This window comes from Pelodiscus sinensis, chromosome 4 (assembly GCF_049634645.1).
Source record: "Pelodiscus sinensis isolate JC-2024 chromosome 4, ASM4963464v1, whole genome shotgun sequence".
Classification (NCBI taxonomy): domain Eukaryota; kingdom Metazoa; phylum Chordata; order Testudines; family Trionychidae; genus Pelodiscus; species Pelodiscus sinensis.
The window spans coordinates 42,462,891-42,481,771 of NC_134714.1; the positions used below are offsets into that span (position 1 = coordinate 42,462,891).

An 18,881-nucleotide genomic window follows, 5' to 3' on the forward strand; every position below is an offset into this window, starting at 1 on the left:
AGTTGGCATTTGGCCTTGAACTGTATCTGGTTGCCGCTAATAATAAACTTGATTGCTATTCCTGGTAGAAGTGAGAAATGAAATGGTGGGAGCCTTAAGTCTATGATCTTTTTGTATGCATTATACATACTTACTCCTCTTTGTAGCTACAGTCTCCAGGTACTTTGGTGGTTTCCTTTTCTACCTGTTTTGAGACTCATCCCTATTACAGTATACTCATGTTTTAAGAAAATTACCTTGTGGGTTTTTTTTTTAATCTTCTGCCATGTGTGGTATTGTTGCTTATGGATCTCATAGCCTATTGTTCTGAGATAATTGACTTGGGCTAATAAAGTACAATAGAAGGTTCTGAGTTCATTATTGACTACAAATTACACATTTTTTAAAAGTGCGGGTTTATACCGAGAGTATTTTAAGTGCATATTTGTTAAACATGGAGCTACCACGTAGGATTTTATTCCCCAGTCAGAGAGCGGGATTTAAATTTTGTTATATTGACTATCCAATAAGGTTTTTAATTACTGCAAATGCATGAAGTTTTATTTTAACCCAGAATAAGAATTAAGTAATATTAATGTGTGGATTGTAACCACCTTTAAAACAGAAGACATTACTGGTGATTCAGTATTTAATCATGACATAGAAACATGAATATTCCGATTTAAATAAATATATAAAGCAGAGTTTCATAATACTTACAATCAGTCATCAAGTATAGAAAACGCTGTTTTGATGGATTTATTAAAGGAACTATAGCTAAGTATTCCCCAAAAGCTTTTGTTATTATTTAGTATTTTTTAAAATAATAGTCAGTTTTGAGTAATTGCTCATCTGATATTAGCATGCATGGGAAAGGTGAGACATCTATGGAATATAAGCTTGAAGTGAATTGTAATATTGCAGTTAATTAAAGTTAGCCATAGCTAAAAGGCATTTGTTGCATAGAGATTTGTTGAGGTTTTTTTGTAATCATATTACCTTTTCTTTTACTGTGACCCATTAAACAACCAGTCTGGGCATATCAGCCAGTGTTTCTTTGATCTCACTCCATCAGCTTTTTTCTTTTTCATTTGAAGATGTCCACAGCTGGCCAACAAGATGTAATCTTTTTTGGGGAGATTCAGTTGATTTATATATTTTGTACTGTCATTTTCCCTTTAGGCTTTTGTCAGTTACTCAAGTTAAAACCTAATCTTTGTTGGAATTTGTGTTAAATATTATATACTCATTTATTTTTCAGGTGTTCATTTTTCTTATCTCTCATTTTCTTTTAGATGATGAAGTATTTAAACTTTTTTGGCAAACAGCTTTTCAAGAATAGATCATTTTAGCCATTTCCTTGAGCAACTTTGAATCTTTAGTTGCTAAGAAATGAGGCAGCATATTTGCATGACGGGGGTTATTTTAAAAAATCTTTGCAGATCTTTCTAAGCTGGAGATTTATATGTTTTAACAAAACTTAACACCATTGTTGCAAAGGTATGTGTTATATATGTTGAAATGTTGCAAAGTTTGGTTAAGAGATGTGATTTTAGTAACCTTGACAAGTCTTACTTAAAACAAAGCCTTTTATATGTTTGTGGTCATTTTTTAGAAGTGTTATATCCACAAAATCTGATCCTAGCTCCTCTCAGTTTTTTAGCCCCGAATTGGTCATGTGTGCCTTTGTTTTGAAATGACAGTCTCTTTAAACTCAGGCTGTGTGCCAACATACCTTTGAAAACATACAGTAGTCACTTGGTTAGGTGTCCTGTCAAGAAAAAAATCTGCTTAATTGCCTCAAGGAAAAGCCTTTGTTTCCTTGGAGGTCTGAAATTCACAACTGTACTACTCTGGAGTGGTTGGTTTGCAGTTCTTGCCATTTTCTTTTTTCCGGGATGCAGCCATTCTCCATTTGTAGCAGGGTGGTTTATGTTGTGCCTTAGCAACCTCTCTGTGCCAAAGTGACACATCCTGTAAATTTTCAGTAGAATATTGAACTGTCAATGTAATGCTGACTCTTATTCCTGAGGAAGAACAGCTTCCTTCTTGCTTTCAGCCATCAGAACCCATTACAGAATTCATCTTTTACCAAAACCACCACCCATATTCCCTTATATCCATTCTCCAGAGGAGAAAGTATGATTATACTCTACAAAATGAAAGGAAAAATATGTTTTAAAATATCAGCATTGGTATAATTTGCATTAAGATATTGGGTTTGTTTTCAAAGTCTTTGGACATTTTATAATGAGATTTCATTCTATAATTCAACCAATAGACTTGGAATTGTTAATAAAAAGAACATTTGGAAGGAATGGATTCCATGTGTATTGTAAAATATGAAAACAATTGCAGACAAGATCCTTTTTTCCATGTGTTTAAAAGGAATGTCATGTCTGTTGTGAGGCTGTTTCACAATTAATCTTCTCAGAGAGGAAAGTGTCTTTCTCTACACTTGTTTGCTATGACATTATAATGCAGTCTAAACCCACATTCCTTACCCTCCAAGTTGGGGTTTGTAGCAATTAAACTCTGTCTTGCTATATGTTGGTTTTTACCCCATTAAAAGAATGAGAACCTATACTGTTATTTAAAGTTTCTAATGACAGACCCACCACTCCCTCTCAGCTACTAAATTAAAAACAATAACCTGTCCATAGAGAGTGAAAAGCAAAGAGGAGCAGTTAAATAAGTGGTGGAGGAGGTACAGAGGGAGATACAGCTTGTCCAAGATGATTTTCAGACAGGTTGAATGAGCTAGGTTACTTGGGGCTAGCTAGTTTAAAGGTAATTATATAGTACAGTCCAGCTAGCTTCCTGTCTTTGTGAAATGGAGCTTGTTTGATTTCTTTCTTTTGCTGATGGTGGCTGCTGCAGCAGCCAAAGAAATGTGTCTCATACACACATACAAGCCTGCTGACGGAGTGATATTGCATTCCTCCTGCTGCTGTGCGGATTGCCTTCCCATTGCGCCCTTCTAAGGTTATTTGAAGGAGGTGGGGGTGGGGGTAAGGGTGAGAAGGGTCAGGCTTCTTACATTTCAGCTGAGTTGGCATCAGATCAGAGCCCTTCCTCCTATCCATGCAAGCCAAATGCAGCTAAAACACAGTCTCTGTTGGTTTTATGTCCTTTCTTCAAGAAAGCTTAAAATTATTTGCAGCTACTCTGCATTTTAGGAAAAAAACGGTTTCTTAGAAGGAAAATAATTACTCCTTCCCCATTCTGGTCTGGTTTTCCTCATTGTTTCCCTCTTTAACACAGAGCTAGAGCAAAAGCTATGCATTCTTCCCAGCTGTGAACATTCTGTGAGTAAATACCTGGAGCTGTCAAGGGGATTGGTTGGCCTGAAGTCTGGTTTATTTTCTTGCTAAAGAGAAAGGAACTTTGCTTTGTTTAGCTCTACTGTGAATAAAGGTTCAAGCTAGAAACCCCACCCTAGTTTCTTGCTGCTGTTGCAGCAGCAGCTCTGTTCTTGGCGGCTTTGCACAGGCAAAACTCTGGGAGAGGCGGCACTGGAATGCTATGGCATGTGAACACAGATGGAATTAACTCCACTTGACTGGGCCCCGGACTAGACAGTCATGTGACACTCTACTCCCTCCCTCTGCAGAAAGGATTGGAATGGGGGACACGAAACGTGTCTATGCAGCTTCAAGAGACGGAGCAGAATTCCCCACTGTCATCCTCCTCCGTCCCTCCCTCCTTCCCTGCAGGCTGCCAGAGGGGAGGGCTGATTACAGTTTTGCTATTGTTCAAGTAACTTACAACTGGATTTGCATGGAAACTGATTGGGAGAGGGTAGAAGTGGGATTTATCAGTAGAGGCTAAACTCAGTCAGAATTATTGTTAGGCTAAGAGATTCTCAAATGGGACTTGATCCCTCTGTGAGCTCTGGGGAGTGATAGTTTCAGTCTCCTTTTTGCATGTGGGTGAAGGGATGACTGGCTTCATGAAGCAGAGAAAAGCAGGATACAGCTGGTTGGAGGAGAGGGAACTTCACCTTGGCTTAAACTGTAACTCTCCACTCAAAGCATGTAGCTCCTGGCAGCCAGGCTCATTCCAGAGCCTTGACTCAGGGTTATCTGCAGGCTGGGTAATAACCAGCATCAGTGGAGGAATGTGCAGAGAAAGCAGCCATGGTGAAAGCATAAGCCAGTATACCTCCGTCTTTTGGAGCAAGCAATCACTTAAGCATCCTAACTTTGCCTGTGCTAGCTGCCTTCTAATTTAGTGTGTACTGTCACTGGCCTTGGAGTACCGAAGCCCAAATGCGATGAGGAGGGTGACCCCAGTGGAGTATAGGGGCCAGTGCAGAAGTGTCTCATAATATTTTCCTCTGCTGTAAGTAAGGCATTTTCATACACAGTTCTGAGTGCTTTACTAATACTAATTAAGGATCCCAACACCGAGGAAGCAAGGGTATTCCCATTCTGTGTTAGTTTACTCATTTTCCAGAGGTGTAAAAATGATTTAACCAAGGTCAGATACTATGACATTTTGATTACTGCTCCAACTACTGATCGTTCTCTTCCCTACTGGGTAGGGATAAGGGAAGCTGTGTAATAACCACAAAAGGCTGAAGTACTTGCATTAGTGTGCATACTTACAGTTTCAGGCCATTTGCTTCTTTTCAGTATCCTTCATACAAATGGCTTCAAGGCTAGAATGTGCTGCAGTTCTTGCTGATGCAATACACCAAGGGCTGGGGTGAATGGTAGTGTGTGTGTCAGAGGATAGGAGCTCCCCCTTGGCTGCAGTAAGAGTTCAGTACACTCAAATCAAAGGTAGGAGAGTTGCTTTAAATGATTGTGATCAAAATCTGTCTAAGGCACTCTCATCTCAATACAATTAATGGAGTCAATACAAAGGGAGAAGGAATGCGAGCCAAAATAGGGAAAGAACAGGTTAAAGAATATTTGGGTAAATTAGATGTATTCAAGTGGGCAGAATCTGATGAAATTCATCCTAGCATACAAGCTGAAGCAATCGCAGAACTGTTAGCAATTATCTTTGAGAGCTCCTGGAGGATGGGTGAGGTCCCAGAAGAGTAAAGAAGGATGAACATAGAAGCTGTCTTTAAAAAAGGGGAAGAAAAAGGACATGGGGAATTATAAACCAATCAACCTAACTTCAATACCTTATAAAATACTGGATAGGTCTGCAGTGAAATGTCCTTGATTTCAAAAGGACAAACTAAAAAATTAAGGCCTCAGAGGGGTAGCCATGTTAGTCTATAACTTAAAAATTCTAAAAAACAAGAAGTAGTCCTGTAGCACCGTAGAGACTAACAAAAATATAGATAGTATCATGAGCTTTCGTGGGCACCACCCGCTTCTTCAGTTGAATGGAGCAAAAGGCACAGAGAGAAAAATATAAAGCAGAAAAAGAGGGGAGAGAGGGAGGAGAAAAAAAAACCCTGTCAATTAAAGTGTCTGTGCTAAATGAGGTTAATAGTCCACAGTTTCTCTGTAAGGAACGTTATCCTTGATGACGCCAGTGCACACCTGGTGACTGAGATTTGTGACTTTGTCCTCACCCACAACTATTTCCAGTTTGGGGACAAATTATCTTCAAGTCAGTGGCACAGCTATGGGACCCGCATGACCGCACAATATGCCAACATCTTTATGACTGACCTCGAACGTTTTCTCAGCTCTTGTCCCCTAGCACTGTTACTCTACTTACACTACAGTGATGACACCTTCATCATATGGACCCATGGGAAGGAGACCCATGAAGAATTTCATAGGGATTTTAACAACTTATACTCTACCATCAACCTTAGCCTTGAGCAGTCCACACAAGAGATCCACTTCCTTGACACTACAGTACAATTAAATGATACCCATATTTCCACCATTTTATATCAGAAACCTACCAACTGTTATTCTTCCCTCATGCTTCTAGGTTCCATCCAGGACACATCACCCAATCATTTGTTTACAGCCAGGCCCTAAGATACAACTGGATTTTCTCCATTCCCACAAACAGAGGCAAACACCTACAGGATCTCTGTCAGGTATTCTTAAAACTTAAATACCACCCAGAGAAGTGAAAAAACAGGTTGACAGAGCATCATCTTATTCAAGATAGGCCCAACATGAGTCAACAGTGTGACACTGTTGCAAAAAAAGCAAATATGATTCTGGGATTCATTAACAGGATTGTTATGAGCAAGACATGAGAAGTCATTCTTCCACTCTACTCTGCGCTGATTAGGCCACAATTGGAGTATTGTGTCCAGTTCTGGGCACCACATTTCGGGAAGGATGTGGAGAAATTGGAGAAGGTTCAGAGAAGAACAACAAAAATGATTAAAGGTCTAGAAAACATGACCTATGAGGGAAGACTGAAAGAATTGGGCTTGTTTAGTACAGCCGCTCTCCGAGTTACGAATGAGTTACGGACCAACACTTGGTCCATAACTCGAACTGGTGACTGCGCTGTTCGTAAGCGCAGATTGCCCTTTGTAACTCGGATCCACATTTACGACCACTTTGGTCGTAAGTGCGGATGGTCGTAAATGGAGGTGGCCGTAAGTCGGGGAGCGGCTGTATGGAAAAGAGAAGACTGAGAGGGGACATGATAGCAGTTTTCAAGTTTCTAAAAGGGTGTTACAACGAGGAGGGAGAAAAATTGTTCTCCTTGACCTCTGATGATAGACAAGAAGCAATGGGCTTAAATTGCAGCAAGGGAGCTTTAGGTTGGACATTAGGAAAAACTTCCTGTCTATCAGGGTAGTTAAACACTGGAATAAATTGCCAGGGAGGTTGTGGAATCTCCATCACTGGAGATATTTAAGAGCAGGTTAGATAGACATCTGTCATGGGTGATCTAGACCAGTGTTTCCCAATTTTATTTAGCCACAGAACCCTTTTCAGCTTGAAAGAATTTCAAGGAACCCCTACAGTTGCCAGGATTAAAAAAAAAAGCACCACCAAATCCAGCCGCAATTTGTCAAGCAAAAAGGAATAAATAATTAAAAAAAAGACCCGCTGAGTCCCACCGCAATTTCTGAAACAAAAAAAAAGGCTCTGTCTCTTTAAGAGGGGGCAGGGGAGTGCTGAGTTCTCACGGAACCCTGACTTTTGCTTTGCGGAACTCCAGGGTTCCACGGAGCACCAACTGGGAAACACTGATCTAGACAGTGCTTGGTCCTACTGTGAGGGCAGGGGACTGGACTAGATGACTATTGAGGTTCCTTCCAGTTCTATGATTCTATAAAACAACTGCAAAAAAACCTAATGTAATTTTTGGGTGTATTAACAGGAGTATTGTATGTAAGACACAAGAGGATATTGTCCTATTCTACTCAGTACTGATGAAGCCTCAGCGGAAGTATGTGCCCAATTTTGGGTGCAACACTTGAGAAATGTTGTGGACAAATTAGAGAGAGTCCAGCAGAGAGCAACACAAATAATAAAAGGTTTAGAAAACAAGACTTATGAAAGTTTTTTAAAAAGTAGACATCATTAGTCTTGAGAAAAGCAGATTGAGATGGGACCTAATAGCAGTGTTCCTTCCTATATGTTATAAAGAGGGTCTCTATCAGTTGTTCTCCATGTCCACTGAAGGTGGGACAGGAAGTAATGGGGTTAATCTTCAGCAAAGGAGATTTTAGATTAGCTATCAGGAAAAGTTTTCTAACTATATGGATAGGTGAGCTCTGAACTAGGCTTCCAAAGGACATTGTGGAATCCCCATCATTGGAGGTTTTAAGTACAGGACAAACACCTGTCATGGAAAGTCTTCATGTACAGGAAGCAAGACTTGATGACCTCTCAAAGTCTCTTCCAGCCCCACATTTCGATGATTCTGTCTTTCCTAAGCATATTGCAGAGTAAAAGAGAAAAATCATGCTTCAGTCTGGATTTTTATGAATATGTTTAGACTGGTGTATAGCTGGGGTAGGACAGCCAGTTTTTGTGGAGAAAGAAGGCAGGAGTAGGAGGACAGTATCTGGCCTATCTTTGGAATTATAGATCTTAGAATTTATAGACCTCAGAACGTATGTGGTTCTGGGTACATATCATTAGCGTTACATAAAGCTACATCTCCTACCTCCCCTGCTTGAAGCAACAGCAAACAATCTTTTTGAACATTTTCCCCCTGGTTATCTATGCAGACTCCATAGCAGGGCAAGCATGGACTCTGTTCAGCATCAAAGTGCTATGGAAATCATAGCAAACGTCTTATGCCTTCTGCTGTAGTATGTCCAGAGCCTAGCCAGGAGCCGCCAGAGCAAGGAAGAATGTGAGGAGGTCATGAACAGACAAGTGATGTGAACAGAAAACTGGTTAACTGGTTACCAAGTAAACATCACCCCCTAAGGGCTTTCCTAGTATTGGTTAACCAGTATCTGGGAGCATCCCCTCCCCCGCCTACAGCCTGTTGTGGGTTGAAGGCTGTTCTGCTCTAGCCCATGGGCGGGGGTGGGGAGGACAGGTAGCAGAAGCTTCAAGCATGAGGAAGCAGGAAGCAGAAGCCAGCCCACCCACACTTGGGGCTGCCACCTTCTGCTGCCAGCCCCCCAGCACAGGATCCTGCTTAATTGGTTAATCGGTTAAACCTAAGGTTTAACTGGTTAACTGATTAACCAGGTGTCACACTGTGACCCTGGGGCCAGAGAAGCAGTCCCTTTTATTACTAGGAGCAACTAAACAAAATTATGGTTCCCTTTACCGACGTTCCCCCATTCGGGTCTTTTAGGGGTGTAAATACCGTCAAATCACCCCTCATGGTTCACCGTTAAGTCCCACTACCAGTGGCCGTATGGTCTGCCCTGCCCACGTCCACAGACCAGGGTTTCTCTCTGAGCAGTAATACAGCGTGTTTGGCCACAGTTCACGGTCTATGGCTTCCCTGGCAGTGCTGATGGACCTCCCCTCTATCTGTAGTCTTGGAGGAGGCCGAAGTCTACCCACTAAGAAAACAGAGGAGGTACGGAGATCCGGACCCGCCCTCTCTCACGGGTTCCGACCCAGGGCCCTAAGGACAGGGTCAATTAAGCTTCTATCTGGCTGACAGAGTTTCCTCCTGAAACTCGCCAGCCTGCGGGCTATACAAACAAGCCCCGCCCTGGGCCACTTCCTACCCCTGTGGTTCTCACCGCTCAAACCCGAGCGTTACCACCGGTTTCTACCTGTCGGTTGTGGCGGCCAGCGCACCTTCCCCAGTCACCATCGGGCCTTCCTATTGGCACTCCTCCCCCTAGTAGGCAGGGGACAACCTCTCTCCCCTGGGGAGATTGTCCTTTCTCTGCCAGCCCCCCCTACCCTTTCTCTTCCTGGCAGGCTTTTAAACCCTCCTGCTGCTCGTCTCTCCTAACTTCCGCGCCCTCCAGGGGTGTGCACTGAGCCCCACCCTACGGCGCCGGATGCCACGCCGACTTGGCCCAAGGCTCTGTCCACGACGTCGTGTGCCCCGCTGATGACGCTCCAGGCCTCGCCCCCCAAGCGTGGGCTGTGGCGCGCTGGCTCCCAGCTGTTCCGCAGCCTGGGAACAAGCAGCACAAATTGGCCACTGCAAACCCTGCCTCCCGTACAGAGCATGGGTCGGGGCCGCGGGAGCTCAGCCACCCCGTCACACCAGGATAACATCTCTAGAGCAGACACATGTATGAAACACTTGATTGGAGCAACTGGCAGATCCTGGCAGCAGTCAGTCCTATTGACACAGGGGAATGCCAGTTCTGGTGCCATGACACAAGCATAGACTGGTAGGACCTCATAGTTATGCCACTGAGACAATCAACAGTATCTGCAAAACTTTTGCATTCGTAAGGCCACTTTCATGAAAGTTTGCGAATTGCTTTTGCCAACCAAGAAGTGCAGCAATACCAGAATGAGACCCACTCTTACAGTTGAGAATCAAATGGTAATAGGCCTGTGGAATCTTGCTACTCCAGACAGCTACTGGTCAGCTGGTAATCAATTCAAAGTGGGGAAATCTACAGTGGGGGCCGCTGTTATCCAAGTAGCCAAGGCAATCTGCTGTGAAACCCTTCTGCTGTGAAAGGTAGTGTGACTCTAGGAAACACAGAGGTCTTAGGGGATGGCTTTGCCACAATGTGCTTCCCTAACTGCGGTGGGGCAGTAAATGGAACACACATCCCTATCTTGGCACCTGGCCACCTTGACAAAGAACACAGAAATCGAGGTACTTCTTGATGGTGTTGAAGGTGCTGGTGGATCAGAAGGGCTGTTTCACCACCATCAGCGTGGGATGGTCAGGAAAGGTGCATGCCATGTGCATCTGTAGGAACTCGGGTCTCTTCAGAAAGCTAGAAGCTGGAACTTTCTTCTCAGACCAGAAAATTACCATCAGAAGCACTGAAATGCCAATAGTGGTTCTTGACAGCCTAGCCTATCCCTTGCTCCTGTGGCTCATGAAGCCGTACACAGTCAGCCTGGACTGCAATAAAGAGAAGTTCAACTTCAGGCAGAGCAAGTACAGAATGATGGGAGGATGTGCTTTTGTACATTTAAAGGGAAGGTTTTGCAGTTTATTGACTAGGTTAGACCTCAGCAAAAGCCACATTACCATTGTTGAGGCAGCCTGCTCTGTGCTCCATAAGGGAGAAATTTTTTACCAAGCTGGAGGCCCAAAGCAGATTGCTTAGCCAGTAATTATGAGCAGTCAGACACCAGGGCTGTGTCTACATTGGCATCCCTTTCCAGAAAAGGGATGCTAATGAGACACTTCGGAATAGCAAATCCGCGGGGGATTTAAATATCCCCGCAGCATTTGCATTTACATGGCTGCTGCTTTTTTCCAGCTCGGGGTTTTTGCCGGAGAAAAGCGCCAGTGTAGACGCGATTCTCCGGAAAATAAGCCCTTTTCCGGAAGATCCCTTATTCCTACTTGAAATTTGCAATTCCGAAGTATGCAATTCCGAAGTGTCTCATTAGCATCCCTTTTCCGGAAAGGGATGCCAATGTAGACACAGCCCAGGGCAATAAGGAGAGCACATTAAGGGGCATTGAAAATCTGAGAAGCTTTGAAAAACAGCTTTTTGAATGGCCAGATGGTGATATGACAGTCATCTTAATAAGGTGACTCCTACATTAAGTGTGCTTACCTGCAAATCCTGTATCATCTTCTCTTCCAGTTGCAACTCAAGCAATAAAGGTATTCTCGCTGAAAAATCATGCATTTAATTTTTTTCATTTAGGGAACACGTAGAAGCAGAGACAGAAAAGGAATTCAGGATGGGAGCTTCTGGGGTGCTGAGGGGGAGGGAGGAAGGAAAAGGGAAAACAGTATATTTCAGTCCTCTTGTTCAGCAATTGCACAGGTGTGAGAATGACAGCCTTTTGTTCCAGGAGACATTCCTGTGGGTTAAGTGTAAGGCTACTCTTGACTTCCCCTTTCAGCCCCTCTAAGGCACCCTGGGAGAGGAGGGTATGGAACTTGGTGAGGAGGGAATGTGGTTAAGCATGGGCCAGAGCAGTCAACTTGGGGCCTATGCCCCATCCCCCTGCGAGAGGGGAAGGGGTGAACCGCACCGCCAACCGAATGGGAAGGGTCATGTGGCGGTGCAGCGCCTCTTTTAAAAGAGGCTTGCTGCTGAGTAAGGGGGAGGAGGTCTGGCACGGAGACGCCGGGGAGGAGAGGTAATCAGCCCGTTCCCTGAGAGTGCCGGGATTGGGGAGCCTCTCGGGGGGGGGGGGTCTCCCACAGCTCCTAGCCTGTAGCGGGAGGTGAGGCTGGAAGAGAGGTGAGGCCGGCAGAGAGGCACAAGTGGTAGGAAGGGACCCAGGGCAGGGCCTTAAGAAGCCCGTGGGTCGGTGCGTTATGGGCGGCATCCCCGTCGACCATATAGGGATGGAGCGAGTGTGCTCTCTGACCCCTCAGGGCCCTGGGTCAGGACCCAGTGGTGAGGGCGGGCCCGGGTCTCCCTACCTTCTCATCCCCACCGTGGTTCTCGGAAAGTGGGTGAGGGAGAGGTGAAGGGGGAGAAGATATTTGATATATTGGCTGAAAATTTGTGGATCTTAAGTATAGGCTCAGAGGGTTCTTCCGAAGCCAAACCATGGACTGTGTAAAAAGAGACTCTGAAAAGGAGGAGGTCCATAGGTAGGAAGGGGTCTGGGGTTCGCTGTTTTCGAAGCAGGCGGCCTGTGGAGCCGAAGGGAGGGTGCCCCCTTAAGGATCATTCCCTCTCTCACAATTGGCTTATAGCAGTGGTCCCCAACGCAGTGCCCGCGGGCGCTATGGCGCCTGCCGGGGGATTTCTGTGCGCCTGCTGAAACATCTGGGCTGGCCCCGCCCCCGGCGCGTGGCACATGCATGGTGCCAGCTCCAGGCGCGGGACGCATGAGCGGCCCCTCCCCTGGGCGCGCGGCACATGCGCAGGGGCGGCCCCAGCCCCGGCCCCAGGGCACATGTGCGGTGCCGGCCTGGGGGGCGTGGCTCGTGGGCGGCCCTGGGCGCGCGGCCCATGTGCGGTGCCAGCCCGGGGTGCGTTGCTGGCCCCTGCCCCGGGCGCGCGGCACATGCGCAGGGGCGGCCCCAGCCCCGGCCCCAGGGCACATGTGCGGTGCCGGCCTGGGGGGCGTGGCTCGTGGGCGGCCCTGGGCGCGCGGCCCATGTGCGGTGCCAGCCCGGGGTGCGTTGCTGGCCCCTGCCCCGGGCGCGCGGCACATGCACAGTGCCGACCCCGGGCGCATGGCTCGTGGTGGCCCCGCCCCCGGGTGCACGGTGCATGTGTGGCCCTGCCCTCGTGTGCCCGGCACGTGAGTGGCTCTGCCCCCGGGCGCCCGGCAGCCACGCAACGTTGGGGACCACTGGGTTATAGCATCTTTTCGTTTGTATGGTTTTATTTTCATGTTAGTGAATTGCATATATTTTACAAGTTAAGGCTGGAAACCTCATCATGGTGGAAGATCCTGTCATTTAGTAGGTCTCCACCCTTTTCTCCTTCCCTGGAAATCTGCAATCCTCAGCTGTGTTGTGACATGCCTAAGGAGGCAAGTGTAAAGAATCTGGCTGGATCATTAACACTTGACAAATTTTCTACAACTAAATATTGCTTAAATGAATGGGGTCATTATAAGAATTTTTATCCTCAAAGCAGTTAACTGGGACTATTGGGTGCACCTTGCTAAAAACCTTTTCCATATGGGCTTTTCCCTTCTGGGCCATAAGTCTGTATATGACATAAGGATGTTGCCATGGAAATGCATATGACATCAAAATAAGCATTGTCTTTGCTGTCCAGCTATGTAAGGCCCAGTGGCAAGTGTGGCTATGCAGCATCATTGTTTGAGAGATAATATGAGTTTAAAAATCATTTAAAAATCAATTAATCTACTTCCTGGTGTTATAAATAAAGCATCCAGCAACTACTACAAACCTGGCCCCTGACTAGGGCTTGTACATGCTATGAAAGTTTGAATACTCATAACTACATAATTTTATGTTACTTTTTAAAAAACTACTTTTTAATGTTGCTTATTTATATTCTGTGAGGGTAGATGTATCAGGTAATTGTAATCCATTGCAGTAGATCAGTGCTTGATTTGCAAATACCTCACAGGAGAGTTTACCTATTGGTATAAGCACATTCTCTTCATGAAATTTTTAAAACATAACGAGCATTTGTATTAATATTTGTTTTTTACACTCTTTTTATTTAAAAAAAAATTGGGTCAAAATTTTATTTTCACCGTCTACTTAAAAAACTTTCCTATCTACAATATTTAGCAAACAAAAGAGGAAATATATGAAAGCCAAGGGAATCTTGTGTAAAATGGCAACCAACATGTTTAGGGAGAGCATGAATGGAATTCAGTCTTTGCTACCCAAGACATACAGATTCACTCAACCCCATCCCACCCCTTCCCTGCATCTGTATTATAGCAATGGAAAGGTGGAAAATGCTAGATTCTTTAGCTGTTATTCATATAAGTTGTTCTCATATTAGTAAAAGCTACAGGATCGTGCCCAAAGATACTGTATCCTGAAGCCAATTCTCTTGATAATCCTGAGCCATATCAACAAATGACAGGCCTACCATACACTGCTTGGCTGTGGGGCAATGATTAGTGATGTAAAATCCTATTTCAAATTTGAACCAGTTAAACTGTACATTTAACCAGTTAACCAGCTTGCCGCAGTGCTGTATGGTATGGCTGGCCGGGCTCGAGTGCCCCCCACTCACAATGCAGCATGGCACTACAAGCAAAGTAAAACAGTGCTACTGTTGGGTCTTGAAGCAAGGTGTCCCTTCAGTCACATGAACTACATCAGTGTGATGAATGAACTACATCAATGACATTAACATAGAATATTTTATTGGAAATAATTTCTTTTATATATTACTTGGAGAAATTAACATAGCTAGTGATGTGCTTACAAAATGACAAATCCCATAGGATCTCTTTTCTCAATCCCCACAAATCAAGAAGGCCCATCTTCCCTTAAAGACTCTATGCAGACCAATGCCTGCAGCCTCCTTCCCAGAAGCCCCAAGAGATGGAGGGGATGTCTCTTGGGCTCTGCAGCAGCAGCAAATCACTGCTCCCCAAGTAGCCACTCCCTGGGTATCTCTACACTACAAAGTTAATTCGAACTAACAGACGTTAGTTCGAATTAACTTTGATAGGCGCTACACTAGCGCTCCGCTAGTTCGAACTTAATTCGAACTAGCGGAGCGCTTAATTCGAACTAGGTAAACCTCATTTTACGAGGACTAACGCCTAGTTCGAATTAGCTAGTTCGAATTAAGGGCTGTGTAGCCACTTAATTCGAACTAGTGGGAGGCTAGCCCTTCCCAGCTTGCCCTAGTGGCCACTCTGGCCAACAACAGGCAAACTCTACTGCCCCCCTCCCGGCCCCAGAGCTCTTAAAAGGCCACGGGCTGGCTACACTGTTTGTGCCAGTTGCAAGCCTGCCAGCACCCAGCCAGCAGAGCCTGCACCTGCCACAAAATGAGCCAGCCACCCGATGCCGCCCAGCCCTCCACTGCTCCCCAGGACCAGCCTGGCGGCTCCCAGGAGCCTGCCCGGGGACGCAAGAGGCGGGCGCCCACTTGGTCAAGTGCAGAGATCGTGGACCTCATCCAGGTTTGGGGGGAAGCCTCCAATGTCCATGATCTCCGCACTAGCCACAGGAACGCGGCCGTCTACAGCCGCATGGCTGCCAGCCTGGCCGCCAGAGGCCACCAGCGCAGCCGGGAGCAGGTTCGCTGCAAAATTAAGGACCTGCGGCAGTCCTACTCCCGGGCCTGCCAGCCAGGGGCTGACCCGGAGGCGTGCCCCCACTTTCAGGCTCTGGACCGCATCCTCGGGGCTCACGCCGTCTATGCCCCCCGGGTGGTGATTGACCCCGGGGCAGAGGGACCACTCCCGGACACGGAGGAGGAGGAGCTGGAGGACGCCGAGAGCCAGGAGTCTGCCCAGGACCCCCAAGGCACCCCACTGAGCACATCTCTTGTGTCGTCCGAGGCTGGGGAGGCCTCCACCTGTGAGTACCATCATGCTCCCCTTATGTGTACGGGGGGGTGGGGGGCAGAGGGAGCCCAGGGACCGTGCACCTGGGCCTTGCCCACCACGGAGCAGCAGCTGGGTGTCATGCAGGGGCCCTGGCCTTGCAGAGGGGGGCTGGGTTTCACCCACCTGGGCCCAGGGAGAACTGACCACTGCTCTTGTTTCACCACAGCCGCAGCACCTGGGACTGCAGGGCGCACCACCTTGCCTGCAACAGCCACCCGTGCCCGGGCCAGCAGGAGAGCCAGGAACCAGGAGGACTACCAGCAGCGGCACCTCTGGTTCCTGGAGTGGCTGCTCCGCAATCAGGAGCACTGGATCCGGGAGGACCTTCGGCCAGCTCAGTTTGGAGGTGCTGGAGGAGCAGAGCCGTGCCCTCAGAGGCCACCTCCAGACCCTGGTCGACAGGTTCCTGCCTTCTCCTGCTCCAGCTCCTGCAGCTGCCCTAGCTCTCGCTCCTCCTCCCACCCCTGCTTCCCCTCCCGCTTCCTCCGCTCCCCCGTCCCTCCTGCCCCACCCTCCAAACCCGCTCCCCCACAAGGTCCCCGCACCCACAGTGTTGCGAGACGGAAGAGCCAGCCAGACCCCCCAAGCCTGAGCTTTCCCTTCCCTTCCTCCCCTTCCACCCCCTTCCAGCTCCCCCCTCCCAGGTTTCCCCCTCCGCTCTCCCACCCTCACTCCTCCCTCCCCCCACCCCAGTTATGTACAATAAAAAGAGATTTTGTTTGCCAAAATAAGTGTCTTTATTTTACATTACTTAGGAGGCACGGTTAGGGAGGGGAAAGGGGAAGAGCGGGGAGGATGGAAGAAGGCCCCAGTGGGGCATGCAGGGAGAGTTCAGTCCTCCTCCTCCACTTGGAAGTTCTCCCACAGGGCTTCCCAGATCCGGACGGCCCCCCGCTGGGCTTCCCAGATGGCGGCGGTGCAGGGCTGAGCGTACTGGCCAGCCATGCGGTCAGCCTCAGCCATCCAGGCTGGCAGGAAAGCCTCCCCCTTTCGCTCACACAAATTGTGTAGCACAGAACATGCTGCCACCACGAGAGGGATGTTGTGCTCGGCGAGGTCGAGGCGGGTGAGGAGGCACCTAAATCAGGCTTTCAGTCACCCGAAGGCCCCCTCGATCACGATGCGGGCCCTGGTCAGCCTCGCATTGAAGGCCTGGCGGGAGGGTTTGAGGTGCCCCATGTAGGGCTTCATGAGCCAGGGCTGTAGGGGGTAGGCCGCATCCCCCACCAGGCAGATGGGCATGTCCATGTCCCCGACCCTGATGAACATGGAGGAGTTCCGGTACACCTGTGCGTTGTGTGCCTTGCTGGACCAGCCCACATTAATGTCCGTGAACTGTCCCCGGTGATCACACACGGCCTGCAGGATCACGGAGAAGTATCCCTTGCGGTTCACGTTCTGGGAGGCCTGGTGTTCCGAGGCATGGATGGGGATGTGCGTCCCGTCGCTGGCCCCCCCGCAGTTGGGGAAGCCGAGGGCGCTGAACCCCCGGATGACGGTGTCCAGGTCGGCGAGGCGGACCACCCTGCGGAGCAGCACCCAGTTGATGGCCTTGACCACCTGCGGAGAGACACAGCAAAGCACGAATCAGTGGGGCACCCGGGTGGCTGGGAGTGTTCGTGCCCTGGCAGTGCCCCGCGCCCCACTCCCGGAAGCAACCCCCCCCCCCCGGGCGGCTTGTAGTACGGCCGGGAGAGACCGGCCCCTCCAGTGCGGGACACTTTTGCCTCCTTCTCCCCCAACCCCCGTTTTGCCTGGGGCGGCCCATCTCCTCCTTGCAGCCCCCCCATCACCCCCGGTCCAGTGGCCGGTGAGTGCCGTACCTGCATGAGCACCGCTCTGACGGTGGATCTCCCCACGCCGAACTGGTTCCCGGCGGATCAGTAGCTGTCCGGCGTGGAGAGCTTCCAGAGGGCGATGGCCACACGCTTCTGGAGGAGGATGGCGGGCCTCATGCGAGTGTCCCTTCTGCGCAGAGCAGGGGCGAGCCACTCGCAGAGCTCCAGGAAGGTGTCCCTCTTCATCCTGAAGTTCTGGGTCCACTGTTGGTCTCCCCAGCTCTCCAGGATGATGCGGTCCCACCAGTCGCTGCTGGTGTCCAGATGCCAGATGCAGCGGGGCACGCCGGCACCCGGGCGCCGCCGCATCTGCACCATGGCCCCCAGGGTGGCCAGGCGGAGAGGCAGGGAGCTGATGTGCACCAGGTGGTGCACGGCAGCCTCCACCCATAGCTGGCAGGCTTGCAGCAGCAAGTCCAGAAACTGCACCAGAAAGTGCAGGAGGAGCTCTGGCTCCAAGTTGCCACCTGTGGCGGTGTCCCTGAAGGGAAGCACCGACACACACGGGCGCAGAGATCAACGCTTTGCTGTCCCTCAGCGAGGTAGGCAAGCAAGCAGGAAAAGCTGAGAACCGGCTGTCCAGGGGGGTCCCTTTAAGCACGAGCCTCAGATAGCCTCAGACATCAGCCACACAAAGCAACTACTGACCTGATGCCCTGCCAGAACCGGTTTCAGCTGCCCTTAAATGCGCCCCTGCGTCCAATCAGTGTGGACGTGCTAGTTCGAATTAGCAAAACGCTAATTCGAACTAGTTTTTAAGTCTAGCTGCGCTAGTTCGAATTAGCTTAGTTCGAATTAACTAATTCCAACTAAGTTAGTTCGAATTAGCGCTGTAGTGTAGACATACCCCCTGAGTGCCTTCAGTGCACGCTCCATGGGGCAACCTGAATGGACTTCCTAGCAGCAGCTGGACCGGTTGCATTGATCAGACAAAGCGAAACACCTTCAGACCAGGTGCAATTAGTGATATCTAGATGATCAGAACATGCAGTACCTGTTCTAATGAGACTAGGCTGTTCTGAGTGTACCGTGTCCTCCTCGGGCTCCACGCTGCTCAAGACCTTGTCCTCCTACCCACCTCCTCTTTGTACTGTGAACTGAATCCTGCAAAGTGCATAAAGCCCGTGGTGCTTGCTGATAATGCACACAGCCCTGCCAGGAGAACGCATGCAGCCCAAAGGAGGCAAGTGGTGGGATCGCTCGTTTGGGTGTGGGGGGCAGGAAGCAACTTTAGTTTCCAGAAGGGGTTCAGTCGGAGCCTGGCTGCGTGAAAATGTTGAGAGGCTGTGATAGTTGGAGGCTTCTCCCAGCAACAATTAGCAAGGCTAGACCCCAGCCAGCATTAGCCACATTTGGTGCCCTAGTATAGGGAAGGTTGCTGATTCTCTGCCCCACTTCAGCCTCTCCCCCATGGGCTTTCCCTTGATGGTGCTGGAGGTGCCCACATGCTTTATCCTCTAGGATCTCATAGTTGCAGTTTATGTGACACGCTTAGCAGAAGAATCCAGCAAATGCCTATGATCAGGCACTACTAAAAGCTAATTATCAGTGGGCCCAACTGGAG

General features: G+C 48.5%; 1 protein-coding gene across 1 annotated transcript; it reads left to right on the plus strand.

The window, feature by feature from the left end:
• The first annotated feature begins 14,780 nt into the window (after nucleotides 1-14,780).
• LOC142829028 (uncharacterized) lies at nucleotides 14,781-16,247 on the plus strand. The gene is made up of 2 exons (XM_075926094.1): nucleotides 14,781-15,450; nucleotides 15,646-16,247. The coding sequence occupies exons 1-2, from the start codon at nucleotides 14,916-14,918 to the stop codon at nucleotides 16,245-16,247; spliced, it is 1,137 nt and encodes a 378-aa protein (XP_075782209.1). The 5' UTR covers nucleotides 14,781-14,915.
• The last annotated feature ends 2,634 nt before the right edge of the window (nucleotides 16,248-18,881 follow it).